At 38.4% G+C, this 21,914-nt stretch overlaps 1 protein-coding gene across 1 annotated transcript in view; it reads left to right on the forward strand.

The window, feature by feature from the left end:
- Positions 1-290: 290 nt before the first annotated feature.
- Positions 291-21,914, forward strand: part of IDO2 (indoleamine 2,3-dioxygenase 2) — a 79,967-nt gene continuing 58,343 nt past the window's right edge. The window contains 1 exon segment of the mRNA XM_066237507.1: positions 291-389. Within this exon segment, the coding sequence (XP_066093604.1) occupies positions 291-389 (99 nt within the window).

Consider the following 21,914-nt stretch of genomic DNA (forward strand, 5'->3'; position numbering starts at 1 on the left):
AAAAAAAAAGAACAGGTTTTTTGGTTTTTGTTTTTTTTTTCTGAGGTAATGTTTACTTGCTGCTTCAATAAGCGGTCTTGAATTGTTTATTAGGCCTGTGTCAGAGAAAGTTCATGGTAGTCTGGAATTCAATCCCAGGCCAAGGTTCTCCCCTGCTGCTGAGATACTGCACAACTACACTGAAATGAAAAGGATGCTATTTTGAAGCACCCTAAACCTGCATCTTTGATGTATTTAGAACAGTTGTCTCCTCAGGTGCTGCTTCAGTTGCAGGTATTTCAAACAAAATTATGGAACTACAAAGTCAGAATTTAAAGACAACACCGTCGTTATCTTTAGGAAGATTTCACATTTCTGAATATTATGGTTTTCTTCTTCCAAATCCTCTGGTAAGCACAGAGCTTTTGATTAGATTAGAATGAGTTTATTTCTTAATTCCACTTTAGCTTCAACCTGTAATGTGATTCTATTTTAGTAGTTAACTCTTATCAATGCAGTTTCCTCTTTGAATGTGATGTGAGGCCTAAACATGCTGATTTGTTACTCTGTTTTTTAATTTATAAAATTATTAGGAGAGGTAACCAACTCATTGACTTGGGAAAGATGCTACAAATAATGCAAAGCATAATTACTAACAAAACAGAACTGGTAACAACAGCAGAGGATAGTCTAAATGGCATGCTTTAATGTTAGGTTTTTGCTTGCTTGCTTGTTTGTTTTGTTTTTGTAATAGAGCATTAGGTCAATAAACTTATGAGAAAATCTAGTAGTTATAAAAAAAAGGACAGAATTTAAAAGACCAATTATATGGGCAAATCAGTGTATCTTGACTAGCTAGTGGGAGAGCAAAGAGAACACCAAAGATCCGGGGAATTTGCAGAGCTGGTAGGAGGGATTAGCTATTCATAGAGAAAAGAAAGTTACTGCTTAGAAAAAAACCAGTACCTACCTCTTAATTCTACTTAAGGTTCAAGCTGTAATGTAATTCTATTTTATTAGTTAATCCTTATCAACACTGTTTCCTTTCTGAATGTGATATAAGTTCCAGATATGCTAAAAGTGTAAGAATTCATAGGATTCACAACCTCCACCTTTATATTTGAGCTAGGGGATGTCTACAAACTGGTTTGGTCAAAGTCATGTTAATGACAAAAACAGAACCAGTAATGAGAACTCTTGACCTTTCATCCTACTACGTCATAAATAAGGGGTTAGACCACTCAGTTTAAATATAGGAACCCAGCCTGACCTGTGGTGGCGCAGTGGATAAAGCCTTGACCTGGAACCCTGAGGTCGCCAGTTTGAAACCCTGGGTTTGCCTGGTCAAGGCACATATGGGAGTTGATGCTTCCTGCTCCTCCCCACCTTCTCTCTCTCTCTCTCTCTCTCTCTCTCTCTCTCTCTCTTTCTCTCATCTCTAAAATGAATAAATAAAAAATAATAATTTAAATATAAGAACCCAATGTCACCATCATTGCAATAACTTTTCAGATCCAAGTCTTTCTTCCTAAATTGCCATTTAACTGTGATTAAAGTATGGTCTGGAATTCAATGAACTTTTATTGAACATTTACTCTGACACTTTCTTACTTCTAAGTGTTATTAGTAGAATACAGGTAAAGATAGAATTCAATTACTGGTCCTAAAAGCTCTCTTCTAGACTGTTAATTGTAAGACCAAATGACAAATCTGTAATTTGAACATAGTAACAGTAATAACTTCAGGGTGTTAAACAGAATAGGATTATAGTTCTGAGTACTACACTATGTTCTCTTACATTGCCACAAGGGTCAGCAAGAGTTTCCCTTTATTAGAAACTGAAGGGATTTCCAAGATGTTGGACTGATGCTAAACCAGGAAAGTCCTGGGCAAACCAGAGTGCATCAGTCACACTAATTTATACTTACAAGGTCTTGGCACCTTCTGTGAGTTACAAGTATTTCCCAACCCTCAGTTTTCACATCTGCTGAGTGGAGATCTGGTGCCGCTTCCTTACACCCCCACGGGATAGCTATGGTCCATAAAAGCACATTGTAAATGCAGTGTAAGGACTAAGAAGCCAATTCTCCTGTCCCTCCATCCACTGTTTGTTTAATACTGTATTCTGCACATGTATCTTTGTGAGTCAAATAAGTTTGCAAATATGATGTATATGTTTGCTCTCTTATAGTTTGCCTTGGGGTGTGGGGGACACTCTGTAAGCAGGCAGGATGATTATAGCCTAAGGCGAAGCCTTTCCCACCCTTTTAACACTAAGATCTTCTCAACACTAAGCTTTTCCCCACACCCTTGATGGTTGCATGATAGGAATGGTGCACTCTTATGAGGAATCCCTTGCTGAGCAAAAACTTCTTAGTCTGATATAGTCCCATTCATTAATTTTTGCCTTCACTGCTCTTGCCTTTGGAGTCAAATTCATAAAATGCTCTTTAAAACCCAGGTCCATGAGTTTAGTACTTATGTCTTCTTCTATGTACTTTATTGTTTCAGGTCTTATGTTTAGATCTTTGATCCATTTTGAGTTAATTTTAGTACAGGGGGACAAACTGTAGTCCAGTTTCATTCTTTTGCATGTGGCTTTCCAGTTTTCCCAGCACCATTTATTGAAGAGGCTTTCTTTTCTCCATTGTATGTTCTTGGCCCCTTTATCAAAAATTATTTGACTATATATATGTGGTTTTATTTCTGGACTTTCTATTCTGTTCCATTGGTCTGAGTGTCTATTTTTCTGCCAATACCATGCTGTTTTGATTGTCGTGGCCCTATAATATAGTTTGAAGTCAGGTATTGTAATGCCCCCAGCTTCATTATGCCTTAGATAAGTAGCTTTTTATCAGAGATTTTCTTCTTTGTAGATTGGCTTAAAGATTTGGATTTGTACACTATAAAATGGGGCCGACCGGGATTTGCTCTCTCGCTCGGTTCCTGAAATTAGCATTACAAGAGAGCAGAGAAAGGTCAGGTGGAGGAGAGGAGAAACAGCCAAGATGGTGGAGTGCTGAAGGAGAAGCCAGTGTGTGCAGAGAGAAGGAGATGGGGAACAGAGGTGAATAAAGGTGGTGAGGTAGAAACCTTTGATTCTAGGAAACTCGGATAAGTCAGTGGCTTTGGGAGCCCTGAATGGAAAGGGAAGTGTTTTCCCACTGTGTGTATTTCTTGCCCACTGGGTGCAAGCTAGGATTAAAGCTAATGGCCCACCAGTTCTTGGCTCCATTGTTTCATTACTGTCTGTCCGAATCCAATGCGAACCTGCATGGGCCAGGCGGCTGTGATGGTGCCCGTAGCTACTGGCTTTACAATCTTGACTCAGGAATATTCCTATCATCCCTAGTTCAACACCAAATGTTTGGGATATACTGAGCCAGACCATATTTTTTTCTGCCATTTGGTTGAAGGATATCCCTTAGTAGAAATTTCCATTCCTGAGCCCAGATAAAAAAAAGAATCCCTGGCAAACTGGGTCGACTTTATAACAGTTATACACCAGTTTACAAAAAAGTAATTCTCTGTTTCAGTTTTAGTTTTTTTTTCACTTGCGTGAGAAGTTGAAACATCATTCTTTCTGGGAAGAGGTGGGGAAGTAAGAATTTGCCCTGGGTTGCTCCACCCATCAGGGAAGATTCTGTCAACAGTGTTACCAGAAAACAGCATTGTTATGTGATCAGAGGGTAAAATATGTCACTGACTTTTTCACAAGCACGAATAAACTTTTTCCTGTCTTTTTGTTTTTGTTTTTAGTTTACAGCGAGTGATGGGAAGGCTGTTCCTCCATGTTAACAGGCCCAAAGATGCTCTTTCAGCAAGCTTAGTTGCTTACTATAAATATTTACTTCAAAGTCTCTCTGAAAAAAACAGTCGAGCTAAGAAATACACAAACATTCTGGCTTTGGAGACAGAGGGCTGACTTGGTTTTAAATACTCTACTTCACTGTTCCCATAATCTCTCAAACATTTCCAGGGTCCAACATTTCAGTATGGGAAATGTATACATCTCAGACTCAGGTCCATAAATATGCCACAAAAAATTTTCGCCAGGTCATGGTGTTTGTGTGTGCATGTGTCCCTGTGTGTGTATATCTCTGTGTTTGCATTGGGAAGGAGTACTTTAGATATAAAGAATATGAGGAAATGAGCTTGGCAGAAAAAGAGAGGTCAAGTCGATTATAGCAGGAGATTAGATTGGAATAGAACTGATAGACCTGGAAAGTTAAACTCAGGAATTTGAAGTTCACATGCCCGATATATGACATGATGTAACTGGCATTTGAATATTTACCTAGCAGAAGGTTAAGTGCAGGGAATGTTAGAGCAGAGGGGTCCTGGACTGCATACTACAATTGGTCAGGCAGCTTTAAAATATACTGATGCCAGAGCCCCCACCAGAACAATTAGCTCAGAACCTCTAGCCTAAGTGGCTCAGTATTTGAAAAATGTGGAATGCAGAGAGGATAATACAGGTCCAGATGAAAAATGAGGGCTCCGCTTAAAAGGCTGGGTGTGGAAATACAGGTGCCATGGCTATGAGAAACACTGGGAAGGGTTGTGGAAATAGTTTAAATTAAAAAACAAAACAAAACAAAACAAAAAAAACAAAGGAAAGGAGGGCTTTTAAATATGCCACAGAGCAGAAAAAAAGGTCAGATGCAAATATTCATAGCGATGTGGGAAATGTTATTGTTTATAGTGATCATGCAACCATTTCAGAAAAATAATTTATTCTTTCCTACAGAAGTCAAAACACTTAATAGAAGCAGTGGACTCCAGCCACCTGCAGGAAAGAACAATAGGCATGGTTTTCTGTGCCAAAATTTAAGAACCAAGAAAGGAGAGGAAAGCCAAAGGGGAAACTGACAGGAATAAGGAGAATCAAGGTCAGGGGCAGCCCAGATAGTGCTCTGGAAAATCAGGATTTTAAGCAATGAAGCAACTTAGAGTTTTCTCACTCAGGATATCTAAGCTGTAGAGAAATGAAACAACATGGGGAGAGGTGAGCTGACCGAACCTAAGAAAGGATGAAAATATTATGCATAGGAAAACACACTGCTACTTTCAGTCAAAATGAGGCTAAGAAAGTGTATTAGTTTCTTCGACCTGTTGTAAGAAATCACCACAATTTTGGTGGCCTGAAACAACAGAAATGTATTCTCTCAGAGGTCTAAAAGTCAGAAGTCAGAAAGCAGGGTGTCTGCAGGCCCATTCTCCCTCCAGAGGCGCTAGGGGAAAATCCTTACACCCTACTCCATTGCCACGTGGCTCTTGTGGTGCAATGACTCCGCTCTCTGCCTCGATCTTCACATGATCTTCTCCGTGTCTATCTTCTCTCCTCCTGTCTGTGTCTTTTCTTATAAGGACACTTGTCACTGGATTCACCTTAATCCAGGATAATTTTCTCTTGCGATCATTAACTAAATTATATCAACAAAGACTCTACTTCTAAATAAAGTTACATTCACCCTTTCCAAGTGGATGTATCTTTGAAGGTGGGCACCAGTCAACCCACTACATAGAGTGAGGTAAAAAGATAATGGTTAAGGGAGCAACCTGGGCCATGAGAGCTAGAACGTTGTTTTGCCCTGAAATTTCTAAACCTGACCATACAAGCATGGGAAGGTGAAAGACGATGAAAAGTGAGAGTATAAAATATAAAACAGTCAAAGAGACACATGACACAGTCCAATAGCACTTACCAGTTTTGTCAGCACAAGTTCACACACATTCACCAGTATCACCTCGATATGCTGAAGGAAGTTCACATCCTACGCTGTAAAATTACAGCGTGAAGGTCAGAAGAAAGCTAGAATAGGAAACACAGTATGGGCAAAAGTTAAGCAACTAAGTTAGCCCACTTGAGCTCAAGTTCAGCCTCGTTTGTATATGTGATCACAGTAATTACCGACGACAGTTAAGTGGGAAAGGAGTCTTCTTTCCTGCATGCATTTGAACAGATAAACTAGAATCATGTTTATGAGACTGGCCTGTAGAGTGGGAGACAGAAGAGGAGCAAAGACATTCTTGAGACTGCATAAATACTAAGAACTTCATTGTTTTTATTCTCTGGCTAAAAATGAAAACAAAATTCTTATGTTACAGTGATAACTTGCAATTAAAAGACAGTTTTGTACGATTTTAGTTATTTCGTTGTTGTTTTTTTTAAACTGAGGAACTGTGGGCTTTGAATTCTTGGGAAATTATTCTCTGGGATTCATAAGCATTTTTACTTTAGGACAATTTTATACATGACTCTGGTTGAGAAATAGTAGACAGTCAATACGACAAATTCTGATTAATGGCAGAGGTAGGATATATAATAGTCATACTGATTTCAGTTTGAATTCCAACTAAATCTCTTTTCAGTTTTGAGACTTGTCAGTCATGTTCCATCTTTTTGAATCATTTTTTCTTTATGTAAGAACAATAGTTCATGGACATACTATGAGTAATGAAGTAAGAAATCAATAAAAGTTAGATGGTACTACTACCTAAAGCCCCTCATAATTCTTACACTCTGGTTTGAGTCTAGAGCTAAGCACCAGACCAGCCCCAGGTCTGAGTCTTATTGACAACAGGGTCAAGTTAGGACCCTACAGCTCAGATTTTCTAAACATGATCAATTTGAAATATTTTATACCATTTCATACATAAATTCTGTTAATATTTATCACACAATGTGTCTTAATTTGATTCTGAAACATATAATTATTATAAATATCACCCAGCTGTTTTTAATAGCATCTTATGGACTTATTGTTAATAAAACTATTTTATGAGGTTAATAAATCCCATAAATGAACACTCCACTGTTTGAAATCTTACATCACCTTTCTCTTTACTAATAGTTTATTTTATTATTAATCTTTAGAAATTGGAAGGCCACCAATGTATGGTGTCTCATTATTAGCTACAATATTTTTATGAAAAAAATGTTCTGTGGCAATTGTATTACTAAATTAATAGAAGTATATTAAATAAAAATTGGAAATATTTAAAAATATGAAACTAATTTTTTATATCTCCACTATAAAATCATTGGGAATAATTTATCAAAGAGTGTGTATATGTGTGTGTGTTTGCAAATTGTAAAGTCGTAACCCTATTGCATATCCAAACCTATATTCTGCACTTTTAGCTCAATACTATAAAATAAATCTTTGCCTAAAATTCATCAGTTTTTTTTTTTGTATTTTTCTGAAGCTGGAAACGGGGAGGCAGTCAGACAGACTCCCACATGCCCACCAGGGGGCGATGCTCTGCCCCTCCGGGGCGTCACTCTGTCGCAACCAGAGCCACTCTAGCGCCTGGGGCAGAGGCCAAGGAGCCATCCCCAGCGCCCAGGCCATCTTTTGCTCCAAAGGAGCCTCGGCTGCGGGAGGGGAAGAGAGAGACAGAGAGGAAGGAGAGGGGGAGGGGTGGAGAAGCAGATGGGCGCTTCTCCTGTGTGCCCTGGCCGGGAATCGAACCCTGGACTTCTGCACGCCAGGCCAACGCTCTACCACTGAATCAACCAGCCAGGGCCTAAAATTCATCAGTTTTAATACAATTTTAATAGTTGCATTAAATCCCATTTGTATGCTGTAAGTCTGAAATTTAAATGAATTAAACATTTGGTGAATTTCAATTTCTTCTTTTCATAAGTAAAACTGAAATATAAAACTTCTGTGTCTATTCTACCCTCAATGATTTTGGTTTTTTGTTTTAATTAAGTGAGAGGTGAGGAGGCAGAGACAGACTCCCGCATGCGCCCCAACCAAGATCCACTGGGCAAGCCCCCTACCAGGTGATGCTCTGCCCATCTGGGGTGCTGCTGGGTTGTTTGGCAACCAACCTATTTTAGAGCCTGAGGCGAGACCACAGAGCCATTCTCAGTGCTTAGGGCCAACTTGCTCAAACCATTTGAGCCATGGCTGCAGGAGGGGAAGAGAGAGAAAGGGAGACACACACACACACACACAGAGAGAGAGAGAGAGAGAAGGGGGAGTAGAGAAGCAGATGGTTCAGATAGTTGCTTTTCCTGTGTGCCCTGACCAGGAATCGAACCTAGCACTTCCACATGCTGGACAACACTCTGCCACTGAGCCAGAGCTGTGTTTTAATTCAAACCAAATGTTTACACAAAACTTCCCTATCTTGTCCTAAAACTATCTTGTAATTCACTATCTAATTCTGAGGACAATTTTTAAAACCCTTCCCCAAGTTTTATTCTAACCACCAACTATTTGTTCTATATTTTGAATGTCAAATTATCCTCCCCTGATTTATTGTTCTCTCAATTTTTTTGGCTTTTTATTTATTGTTTCAATATAGTAAATATGTTTTCACTACTTCTATGTTTAAGGACACTTAGGTAGATACTTAGAATACAGATGTGAATAAGATCAATGTGAGCTCTGTACTCCCAAACTAAAAAAAAATGTTGGCAGAGAGTATGAGACCAGAACAAAAAAAATGAGCATCATGGATGGACTAATTAATTTGGTGCTAATTAAAAGTTATAGTCTTTAGTATTTATCCAGTGTTTATTACGAGGAAAGATTGAGCTCTCTTCTAGGTGCAGAGAAGAGTCAGAGAGGAGGAACTGCTCTCTGTGGTAGACAATATATTATAATTCTTGAGCTGGAGAAATTTTAGGTGGTAAGTTCTTAATTACATTTTCCATTTTCTCCTGCTTATTGATCTATGTAACTTTCCTATTTCTAGACAAAAGATTTTTTTACAATTGAAAAGAAGATTCAGTTCAGATCTCTTATATTTTATTAAGAATTGAATTTATATTTTCTGTTATAGTCCCTTTGTATATAATATACTAGAAAGCCTGGTGGTCATACGAAATGACCGCTGTTCTAGATATTATAAATTGTAATTAAAATGATTTGTGCAAAGGTGTCTGCTAATTCAAACTGAATTACCCAGGGCAGGCGGCGAGGATGACCCTTTGCTTTGTGTCAAAGATCTCTTTGTACACAACATTTCTTGTGTAGATCTTTCCATCATTTTTAAGCTCGCCTTGCAGAGGACCATCAATTATTTTTAATTTTACGTCCGTTCTTTCACAAACTCTTGAACAGGCAACATAAAGTTGACCGTGTCCAAATGCAGGCTCAGGTAAAAAAATGCCAACACGCTTAAGCATTTGGCCCTGAGGCTTATTGATGGTCATAGCAAAGGCAAGTTTTACAGGAAATTGTCTACGTCTCAATTGAATTGGCAACCTTGTTTGGATTTCTCTCCTGCCTTTGTTCAAAGGACTCATTTTGTCGAGACAAGCTTTTTTGTCTTGTATCTGAGACAAGCCTTGTTTCTCTATGCTCATCAGTATCAATTTGCCGAGAAAGATGCATTTGCTCTGCAACTGAAGCAAGCCTTGTCTTTCTCTGCTCAGTGGTTTCTTTTTGTCGAGAAAGCCGTTTTTGTGCAGCTTTAGCTCCTTTTCTCTCCTCTTCATTGCTGTATTTTCTAGGAGGCATTCTTAAAAGAAATTACGTTAAGACGTAGTTTTTATGTAAAACAGATGATTGCCAATGCAAACAAATGTTCACCTTCCCCCTGACTCACTCAATTGGCATTCAGCCATGGCAACTTCACCCCATTGGCTAGTACAGTTATGCAAGCAACCAATAAGCTATCGGCGACAAACAGACACTTAAGCAACCAATAAGCTATCGGCAACAAACAGACACTTAAGCCGCATATAATAAAGATATTATATAGTACAACATACTATTTAGTAAGTGCTCACTTTGACCTACACCTTGTGTTATTAACCTCAACTACACTTTTTACATCTGTACCTCACAATAATCTTCACTATTCTAAAATGAATCATTTGATATAATGAATTCAGCCCTTTCTCTGAAAGGTATCTCCTAGCTGTTCACCTTTCTCTAGCATCCATCAGAGTTCAATCATTTCTTCTCTGGATTATTTCTTTCTACCTTGTCCTCTTATATCCATGTCCCACTGTAAAGTACTCTCTACAAAGCAGTCAGAGCAACTCTTCAAAAACAATAACTAACCTATGACACTTTGTTCTTTAATCTAATTGTTCTTTAGAGCAAAATCAAATGTTTTAGTGTAGTTGACAAAGCTCCCCATTTAAAGTCATCTAATATCTCATTTTCATGACATTACTAAGCTGCAATGTCATGCTGGACTCCTTCCATTGAAACTTGTTTTTTATTTCATTTAAAACCAACTCTTTCAAATTTTAATCTGTCTGAGAGTATAAATTCTAATTTTTATTATATTGAGATTGTCACTCAAACTCCCTTGATATATTCAAGTGTCCAATTCTAAAACACATCTCTGGACACCATATTGTGTTCACCCAAGTCAAGTTTTTGTTCATCACCATTTTCCCCCCACAACCCCCAAATAACCATACTTATGTTCATATTCATGAGGTTTTTTGGTGAGTTTTTTTTTGTCTTTTTTAACTCTATCTCTTCACTTCCCTCACCCAACACCCTCCCCGCCCCCGACAGCTGTCAACCTGCTCTCTCTGTATGAGCTTGTTAGTTCATTTGTTCACTAGATTCCACATATGAGTAAAATGATATGGTATTTGTCTTTATCTGACTAGATTTTTTTCACTTAACATAATGATCTCTAGGTCCATCCATGCTGTTGTAAAAGATAAGATTTCCTTCTTTTTTATGGCTGCACAGTATGTCATTGTGTAAATGTACCATAGCTTTTTTATCCACTCATCTGCCGATGGGTACTTGAGCTGCATCCAAATGTTGGCTATTGCAAATAATGCTTCAATACACATAAAGATGCATATATTCTTTTGAATTAGTATTTCATATTCCTTCACATATATTTTCAGAAGTGGAATTACTGGATCATGAGACAGTTTCAATTTTAATTTTTGAGGTAACTCCATATTGCTTTCCATGCTATCTGCTCCAATCTGCACTCCCACGAACAGTGAATGAGGGTTCCCTTTCCTGCACATCCTTGCCAACATTTGTTTGTTGATAGCCAATCTGACAGGTGTGAGGTGATATCACATTGTGGTTTTAATTTGCATTTCTCTGATGATTAGTGACATTGAGCATCTTTTCATATGTCTGTTGGACATCTGTATGTCCTCTTTAGAAAATGGTCTATTCAGGCTTTTGCCCATTTTTCAACTTGATTTTTGGCTTGTTTTTAAGGTTGAGTTTTATAATTTCTTATAAATTCTGGATATTGATCTATTACCTATATTTTTACCCATCTCAACATGGCTTCTTTTATGAATCTTTGGTTATAAGATTTTTTTTTCCATTTAGTCTTGAGTTGGCTTTTCAGAATGATTGTTCTAAATTTAGTTGTAACCCCAGTTTGGATCTTGGAAATGGTGAGTATATCACCAACTTACCCCACTGCTCCCTTGGAACATTTTCTTTAAAAAACACACAAACTTTTAATTTTTTTAACATATTGATTTTATCAAGAGAGAAAAAGTGAGAGCAAGAGAGACAGGAACATCAATCTGCGCTTTGGGACAAAGCTCTGACCAGCTAAGCCATCGTCCAGGGCTTGAATCCTTTTCTTCCTTGATATTTGTCTAGTTTATTTTTACTCAAACTTTTAATATTTCTTGCTATTATTAAAATTTTTATTAAATTTATGGGGTTAAGATTGGTTAATAAAGTTATGTAGGTTTCAGGGGTACAATTCTATAATATATCCTCTCTATGTGCTAGTTTTTTAACCAGAAACTTTAGGTCACTTAACCAGTGTTAACAAAGTTTATTTTAAAAAGAGTTTATAAATACTTTATTTTTAAAAGCCTATTCTCTTTTAAGTTATAAAAATGTCAGAAAAATTATCCAAAATAAAGTGGAAGAATGACTACATGTACATTTAATGCCATCCTGGTGCATGTCTAACAGTCTCACTTTAGATTAGTTAATCATCTAAGAGGTGTCCTTTTGTCTGACATGCTACTTACTATTAGTTATGGCTCAGTCTCTGAAATAACTAATTAACTTGTAGATTTTTATGCAGAGAGCTACAAATGATTGGGTGAAAAAGTATAAGTTTAAAACTTAAAATAGTACTGCTCTATAAGAAATTAACCAATTATTTTTTTAACCTAGTAATTCGATTTCAACATTAGTATTTATTTATTTATTTTGACAGAGAGAGAGAGGGATAGATAGGGACAGACATACAGGAAGAGAGAGAGATGAGAAGCATCAACTCTTTGTCGTGGCACCTTAGTTGTTCATTGATTGCTTTCTCATATGTGCTTTGTCCAGGGGGCTACAGCAGAGTATGTGACTCCTTGCTCAAGCCAGCAACCTTGGGCTGAAGCCAGTAACCATGGGTCTTGTCTATGATCCCATATTGAAGCCAATGACCCCATGCTCAAGCCGGTGAGCCTGTGTACAAGCCGGATGAGCCCATGCTCAAGGTGGCGACTTCAGGGTTTCAAACCTGGGTCCTCCATGTCCTTGTCCGACACTCTATTCACTGTGCCACCACCTGGTCAGGCTCAATATTATTTTTTTAAAAACTCTGTAAACATTTAGTTTAATCAAGTCCATTTATCAAGTGCCATCCTGCTGATTTTCTCATTAATAAAGTAATTATTTTGGCCACACATTCTACATTGACATAAATCATTTTTAAAATTTATTTGAAATTATAATTTGGCAGATGTAAAAGTCTAGGGGAAAATAACATAAAATGAAAAATTGTGGTTTTAAAGAAAAACCAAAATATTTTATTATTTTTGTCAGTTTTACTCTGGGTCTTCTGGTTATTAGAATAAGGGGAAGAAAAACATGCAAAGTGCCTTTTAATTTTTTATGTCCTACACCAGCCCTCCCCCCTCCCCCCCATCCCTACCATTCTCCATGTGTTTCCTCTGAGGGGTAATTGGAAGTATTGTGAGTCTGAAGAGGACTGACCTGGGCACTGAGCAGATGTTGTTTTTACTACTTTGCCTTTCAAATCGCTGGTTTCATCCTCTGCTGCATCCACCCTACTATTTGTTATTTCCAATGTATTCATGATGTCAGATGTTGTATTCTTCATTTCTGACTGTTCATTTTTATGGTGTCTACATGCTCTTATGTGCTGCAGAGTTTCTTATAACCATTACTTTGAATTCTAGATCGAAAAAATTTGTTTACCTTCATTTTATTTAGCTCTTCTGGAACTTTCTCCTGTTCTGTCATTTGGGGCTTCTTTGTCTCCCCATTTTTGTTGCTGCTCTGCACTTATTTCTGTGCATTGGCTAGATCTGCTATGGCTCTCAGTAATCATGAGGTGGCCTTATTAGTAGGTGTCTTGTGGGACCCAGTAGCATTGTCTCCTTGGAAACCTGAGCTGGGTGTTCCAGGCATTTCCCTCATGTGGGTTATGTGGGCCCTCCTGTTGCAATTGGCTCTTGATTACTATTGACTCATTTGTGTGTGGTCTGACCTCTATCTGGCTGACTTTGAGGCTCAATACCCTTCCCCCACCACGGCATGTAAGCTGCTGTGTGGATTCTGACTTCATGAGGCAGAATTCACCTCAACAGGATTTGGTGCCTGCCAATATCACCCTTTGTATATGCTGCTTACAAAGCTCACTGGTTCCTGTTCTGATGTTGTCTAAGTTTTTCCACGGGGTATGTTGATTCAGGGTCTCTTGAGAGGAACTCTGTCTGGTACAAGCCAATATTAGACGCTGTCTGTGCCTGGTCATTGGCAACCTCTTTGGAGTTATATGTGATCCACAATTTGTGATTGCCTCTGCCGGGCTTTGATGTGTACAGGAAGGACCAAGGTTGCCTTTTATCAATCAGCTTTGTCCCAGGAGCAAGTCAGCAATAGTCCCAAGGCATCCTTAAATCCATCTTTAGCTGCTTCTACCTGTTAGTTGCCTATTAAGTCCATCACTAAAAAAGCCTCTGGCAGAGCTGGAAGAATATGGCTAGCGGATTTCCTGTGAAGGGGAAATACCAGTCAGGTTTCAGGGAATGTAGTAGATGTGACCCTTAACTCAGAGCCACAAGACTTAATGTGACCCAAATTTTGCCCCAACCTACATAGGGTGGATGTCAGGTAGGTAGAGCCTCTGGAGCCAAAAGGGTAGGTCTGCCAGAAGCGGGGAGTTTGGTTCTATAGGATCTTTCATGAAAGGGGAGCACCAGTTTGGTTTACAAGAAAGTGGGGAGGAATAGCCTCTCTCCCGAAACCAGACAACTGAGTCACTGATGCCCCGTTAATGTGTCCATATCTCTACACTTGGGCAATGCAGCTGACTATTCAGAAAGGCATAAGTTCTGGGTGGGGTGGGAGGAAATTCTGAGGCTGGGGCAATTGTTTTCATCCATGCTGATGCCAGGCCTTAGAAAGATGACATCTGTGGTATTAGAGAATGACTCAACACAGGGACCCAGGAAGCTGTCCTTGTCACCCTCCCCTGTCTCTCCTCACTACCACGATCCTCAAACTCTCTTCATGTGACTCTAGTAGTTTCTCTGCCCTCCCTCCATTGGAGCTCAGAGTGAGTGGCTACAAACAAAATTTTGTGCATTGGCCCTTTAAAAGGGTGTCTATGCCTCTAACCATCACTCCCTGGCATACAGAAACCCAACTGATTTTCAAAGTTAAAGGTTATGTGGACATCTCTTCCAGGCTAGGGTGTTCTGGGCTGGGGTGCCCAGCTTGGGGTGTAGTCTCCACACTACTTAGAAGGGACACCCCTATAGCTGAGATATCTCTCAAGAAACTCAGCCACAATTCATAGGAGCAGGACCAGGCCTTCACATGTCTTTGGCCTTCCTATTAGTATCAATATGACTTCTTCTGTGATCCTTTATTATAAGACTCCTCTTTAGCAAGTCTTCTTAGATATTCAGGATGATTGATTTTTAATTTAGTTGTAATTCCAGTTTGGTCCTGGGAAGAAGTGAATGTAGCTTTCACCTACTCTATCACCATCTCTTTTTTTTATCTTATTTTTATTAATTTTAATGCAGTGACATTGATAAATCAGGGTTCATCTGTTCCAAGAAAACATCTCCTGATTATTTTGACATTTGATTATGCTGCATACCCCTCACCCAAAGTCAAATTGTCTTCTGTCACCTTCTGTCTGGTTTTCTTTGTGCCCCTTCTCTCCCCCTACCCCCTCCCTCGCCTTCCTCGCCCCCTCCCCACCCTTCCATCTTACCCTCTGTTACCATCACATTCTTGTCCATATCTCTGAGTCTCCTTTTTATGTCTCATCTATGTATGGGTTCATATAGTTCTTAGTTTTTTCTGATTTACTTATTTCACTCTGTATAATGTTATCAAGGTCCATCCATGTTATTGTAAATGATCCGATGTCATCATTTCTTATGGCTGAGTAGTATTCCATAGTATATATGTACCAAAGCTGTTTAATCCACTCGTCCTCTGACGGACACTTGGGCTATTTCCAGATCTTCGCTATTGTGAACAATGCTGCTATGAACATGGGGTGCATTTCTCCTTCTGGAATTGTTCTATGGTGCCCTTGGGGTATATTCCTAAAAGTGGGATGGCTGGGTCAAAAGGCAGTTCGATTTTCCGATTTTTGAGGAATCTCCATACTGTTTTCCACAGTGGCTGCATCAGTCTGCATTCCCATCAGCAGTGTAAGAGGGTTCCCTTTTCTCCACATCCTCGCCAGCACTTATTCTGTGTTGTTTTGTTGATGAGCGCCATTCTGATCAGTGTGAGATGATACCTCATTGTGGTTTTAATTTGCATTTCTCTAATGATTAGTGACGTTGAGCATTTTTTCATATGCCTATTGGCCATCTGTATGTCCTCTTTGGAGAACTGTCTATTCATTTCCTTTGCCCATTTTTTGATTGGACTGTTTGTCTTTCTGGTGTTGAGATTTACAAGTTCTTTATAAATTTTGGTTATTAACCCCTTATCAGATGTACTGTCAAATATGTTCTACCATTGTGTAGTTTGTCTTTTTATTCTGTTCTTATTGTCTTTGGCTGTGCAAAACCTTTTTAGTTTGATATAGTCTCATTTGTTTATCCTGTCTTTTATTTCCCTTGCCCGTGGAGATAAATCAGCAAATATATCACTGCGAGAGATGTTGGAGAGCTTACTGCCCATGTTTTCTTCTAAGATGCTTATGGTTTCACGCCTTACATTTAAGTCTTTTATCCATTTTGAGTTTATTTTTGTGAATGGTGTAAGTTAGTGGTCTAGTTTCATTTTCTTGCAGGTTGCTGTCCAATTTTCCCAACACCATTTGTTGAAGAGGCTGTCTTTACTCCATTGTATGCCCTTACCTCCTTTGTCAAATATCAGTTGTCCGTAGAGCTGTGGGTTTATTTCTGGGTTCTCTGTTCTGTTCCATTGATCTATGTGCCTGTTCTTATGCCAGTACCACGCTGTTTTGAGAACAATGGCCTTGTAGTATAGCTTGATATCAGGAAGTGTGATACCTCCCACTTTATTCTTCTTTTTTAAGATTGCTGAGGCTATTTGTGTTCTCTTTTTGTTCCATATAAATTTTTGAAATATGTGATCTATATCTTTAAAGTATGTCATTGGTATTTTAATTGGTATTGCATTGAATTTATAAATTGCTTTGGGTAATATAGACATTTTAATGATGTTTATTCTTCCTAACCATGAGCATGGTATATGCTTCAACTTGTTTATATCTTCCCTGATTTCTTTTATCAATGTTATATAATTTTCTGATTACAAATCTTTAGTCTCCTTTGTTAAATGTACTCCTAGGTACATTATTTTTTTGGTTGTAATAGTGAAGGGGATTGTTTCCTTAATTTCTCTTTCTGACTATTCATTGTTGGTGTATAAAAATGCCTCTGATTTCTGAGTATTAATTTTATATCCTGCCACTTTGCTGAATTCATTTATCAGGTCCAGTAGTTTTTTGACTGAGACTTTAGGGTTATCTATATACAATATCATATCATCTGCAAACAATGATAGTTTTACTTCTTCTTTTCCAACTTGAATGCCTTTTATTTCTTCTTCTTGTCTGATTGCTGTGACTAGGACTTCCAGGACTATGTTGAATAAGAGTGGTGAAAGGGGGCACCCCTGCCTTATTCCTGATCTTAAGGTGATTGCTTTTAATTTTTTCCCATTGAGTATGATGTTGGCTGTGGGTTTGTCATAGATGGTCTTTATCATGTTCAGGTATGTTCCCTGTATTCCCACTTTGTTGAGAATTTTGATCATGAGCGGGTGCTGGATTTTATCAAATGCATTTTTTGCATCTATTGAAATTATCATGTGGTTTTTCTCCTTCCTTTTGTTTATGTGATGAATCACATTGATTGATTTGCAAATATTGTACCAGCCTTGCCTCCCAAAAATAAATCCCACTTGATTATGGTATATGATTTTTTTCCATATATTGTTGAATCCAGTTTGATAATATTTTGTTGAGGATTTTAGCATCTATATACATCTTTTGTTTTAAGGTGTGTCTCTTGTAGACAGCATATATACGGTTCCTGTTTTATTATCCATGCAGCTACCCTATGTCTTTTGATTGGATCATTTAATCCATTTATCAATACATTTAAGGTTATTTTTGATATGTAGTTGTTTATTGCCATTTTCTTCTTCAAAGCTGTATTCCTCTTTGCTATATTCTTTTCCCATTTTGATCCGTTTACACCATGCCCCTTAACATTTCCTGCAGCATTGGTTTGGTTGTAATGAATTCCTTGAGTTGATTTTGTCTGGGAAGCTTTTATTTCTCCTTCGATTTTAAATGATAGCCTTGCTGGATAAAGTAGTCTTGGTTATAGTTTCTTGTTCTGCATTACTTTGAATATTTCTTGCCATTCCCTTCTGACCTCAAGTGTTTCTGTTGAGAAGTCTGATGTCATCCTTATGGGGGCTCCTTTGTAGGTGATAGCCTTTTATTTCTCTAGCAGCTTTTAATATTTTCTCTTTATCACTTAGCTTTGGTATTTTAATTATGATGTGTCTTGGTGTAGGTTTCTTTGGGTTTCTCTTTAATGGAGTTCTCTGTGCTTCTTGAACTTGTGAGAGTTTCTCTTGCATTAATTTAGGAAAGTTTTCAGCTATGATATGTTTGAACAAAGTCTCTATCCCTTGTTCTTTCTCTTCTTCTTCAGGAACCCCTATAATGCGGATGTTATTTCTCTTCATGTTGTCACAGAGCTCTCTAAGAGTTTCCTCAGACTTTTTGAGTCTCTTTTCTTTTTTCTTCTCTGCTTTCATGCCTTCATTCCAGTTGACCTCCAACTCACTGATTCAATCCTCAGCTCTATCCTGTTTTTAATTCCTTCCATTGTGGTCTTCATTTCTGATATTGTATTTGTCATCTCCAACTGATTCTTTTTTAATATTTCAATATCCTTTTTTATACTTGCTATTTCTTTATTTAGGTGTTCATAATGACCTTCCATTGTTGTTCTAAGATCCCTAAGCATTCTTACAATCATTATTTTGAACTCCGCATCCAGAAGTTTGGTTATTTCCATATCACTCAGTTTATTTCCTGGATGTTTCTCTTGTGGTTTCATTTGGATTGCACTTCTCTGTCTTCTCATTGTATCTATTGGGTGTTTTGTTTATAGAGCTGGTTGAGTCTAGGCTTGGTGTTCGAAAACTTCCCTGTGCTAGAAGATTATCTCACAGGTACAGAAGGGCAAGGAGGCAGCACTGTCACAGCTGTCCATATCACAAAGGCAAGTCCTCTGATCTCTCTTTTATTTCTCTACCAAATAGTCCAAATTGTCAAATTTGGGAACAGGGCTTGTCTACCAGAGAATTATCCGAACCCACAGGAAGACTGGGAGCCCTGGAAGTCTCAGGTGGCGTGCCTCTCCTCAGCTCTTAAGCAGGCCCCAGGCAGCTCTCTACAGAGTCGGTCAATTTGGGGTGCCTCTACAGAGTGACACGAAACACTGTAGGCCCAATGTGGGTGCCAAATGTTGTAAAGTAACTAAATCCACAAATCCGTGGGTGTTCATAGAGGCACATAGTCCAAACAAGTTTTTGAAAAGTTTATTAAAGGATGAAATTTATTAAATATATCTGCCACATATGGCTAACACAAGGCAACAGACCCAAATTGTGCAGCCTCTGTCACCATCTTAAAAGGCTATATATCTTGTTCCACTTATTATTTTTTAAATTTTTTTAGGCTTTATTCATTTTAAAGAGAAGAGAGAAAGAGACAGAAGGGGGGAGAAGCAGGAAGCAACAACTCCCATATGTGCCTTGACCAGGCAAGCCTAGGATTTTGAACCAGTGACCTTAGAATTCCAGGTCGACACTCTATCCACTGTGCCACCAGAGTCAGGGTCCATTTATTTTTTATTACATTGTTTTTAATCATCATTTTACAAGGTATGTTTCTTGAATGGTTATATTAATAAGTTTACTGAATATTAAATAATCATAGAATTTTAATGCAAATAGTAAAATATATATCATATCTTAAAAATGATTTTAAAAGCCTGACAAATGAGTGGTGCAGTGGAGAGAGTGTCAGCCTGGGACACAGAGGACTCATGTTCAAAAATCTGAGGCTGGTTTGAGCACGGACTTGTTTAGCTTGAGCATGGGCTCACTAGCTTGAGCGCGGGGTTGCTGGCCCAGACATTATTATCTCATGGTCACTGGTTTGAGCCCAAGGTCGCTGGCTTGAGCAAGGGGTCACTGGCTCTGCTGGAGTCCCCTGGTCAAGGCATATATGAGAAATCAATCAATGAACAGCTAAGTACTGCAACAAAGAATTGATGCTTCTCATCTATCTCCCTTTTTCTCTGTTCCTATCTGTCTGTCTGTCTCTCTCTCACATGTGCATGTGCACATGCTAAAAAATGTTTGATATTATTCAATGTTGCTAGAATAATAAACTGGCTCTTCCTTTATACATAAAACATTATAAATACAATTATAAATTCATGTAGGTTTTATAAGAAAGTCAAGAATTAGCTTTTAATCTTTTCATGTGTACAATCCTTTTTTTTTTAATTTAGGCAATTAAATTTAACAGGGTGATATTGGTCAATCAGAGTACATAGATTTAGAGCAGGGGTAGTCAACCTTTTTATACCTACCGCCCACTTTTGTATCTCTGTTAGTAGTAAAATTTTCTAACCACCCACCAGTTCCACAGTAATGGTGATTTATAAGGTAGGGAAGTAACTTTACTTTATAAAATTTACAAAGCAGAGTTACAGCAAGTTAAAGCATATATTAATAATTACTCACCCAGTACTTTATGTCCAATTTTCACTAAGTTTGGCAGAATAAATCTTTATAAAACAACTTACTGTAGTTAAATCTATCTTTCTATTTATACTTTGGTTGCTCCGCTACCGCCCACCATGAAAGCTGGAACGTCCACTAGTGGGAGGTAGGGACCAGGTTAACTACCACTTATTTAGAGAAAACATCTCCACAACCTTTGGACAGTTGATTATGTTGTATACCCATCACCCAAAGTCAAATCATCTTCTGTCACCCTATATTTTGTTTCTTTTTAAGCCCCTACCCTTCTCCCCATCACCCTCCCTTTCTCCCAGGTAACCACTGCATCCCTGTCTATGTCCATGAGTCTGAATTTTGTATCCCACCTATGTATGGAATCATACAGTTCTTAGCTTTTTCTGATTTACTTATTTCACTCAATATAATGTTATCAAGATCCATCCATGTTGTTGTAAATGATACTATGTAATCATTTCTTATGGCTGATTAGTATTCCATTGTATATATGTACCACATCTTCTTTATCCAATCTTTTATTGAAGGGCATTTTGGCTGTTTCCATGGCTTGGCCACCATGAACAATGCTGTGATGAACATGAGGGTGCATGTGTCTTTACATACACCCATGTTTTCAAGTTTTGTGGATATATACCCAGTAGAAAGATTGCTGGGTCATATGGTAGTTCTATTCTTAATTTTTTGAGGAACCACTATACTTTCTTCCATAATGGTTGCACTAATTTACATTCTCAGCAATGGTGAATGAGGGTTCCTTTTTTTCCACAGCCTCTCCAACACTTGTTATTACCTGTCTTGTTGATAATAGCTAATCTAACAGGTGTGAGGTGGTATCTCATTGTAGTTTTGATTTGCATTTCTTGAATAGTTAGTGAAGATGAGCATCTTTTCATATATCTGTTAGTTATTTGTTTTTCTTCTTGGGAGAAGGGTCTGTTCATGTCCTCTTTTCATTTTTCTTATTGGATTGTTTGTTGCTGAGTTTTGTGAATTCTTTTTTTTTTTTTTTTTTTTTTTTTACAGTCAGACAGACTCCCGCATGTGCCCGACCGGGATCCACCTGGCACGCCCACCAGGGGGCGACGCTCTGCCCATCCCGGGCGTCGCTCTGTCGTGACCAGAGCCACTCTAGCATCTGGGACAGAGGCCAAGGAGCCATCCCCAGCGCCCGGGCCATCTTTGCTCCAATGGAGCCTTGGCTGTGGGAGGGGAAGAGAGAGACAGAGAGGAAGGAGAGGGGGAGGGGTGGAGAAGCAGATGGGCACTTCTCCTGTGTGCCCTGGCCGGGAATCGAACCCTGGACTTCTGCACGCCATGCCGACGCTCCACCACTGAGCCAACCGGCCAGGGCCTGAGTTTTGTGAATTCTTTATATATTTTGAATATTAATCACTTATCTGAGCTGGTGTTTGAAAATATCATCTCCCATTTAGTTGACTGTCTGTTTATGTTGTTGTCAGTTTCTCTTGCTGTGCAGAAGCTTCTTAGTCTGATGTAGTACCAATCATTTACCTTTGCCTTTACTTCCCTTGCCTTTGGAGTCAAATTCATAAAATGTTCTTTATGGCCAAGGTCCATGAGTTTAGTACTTATGTTTTTTCTATGTAATTTATTGTTTCACATCTTATATTTAGTTATTTAATTTATTTTCAATTACTTTTTGTGCAAGGAGATAAACTGTAG

The sequence above is a fragment of the Saccopteryx bilineata genome, chromosome 6 (genome assembly GCF_036850765.1).
Source record: "Saccopteryx bilineata isolate mSacBil1 chromosome 6, mSacBil1_pri_phased_curated, whole genome shotgun sequence".
In the NCBI taxonomy this organism is placed as follows: Eukaryota; Metazoa; Chordata; class Mammalia; order Chiroptera; family Emballonuridae; genus Saccopteryx; species Saccopteryx bilineata.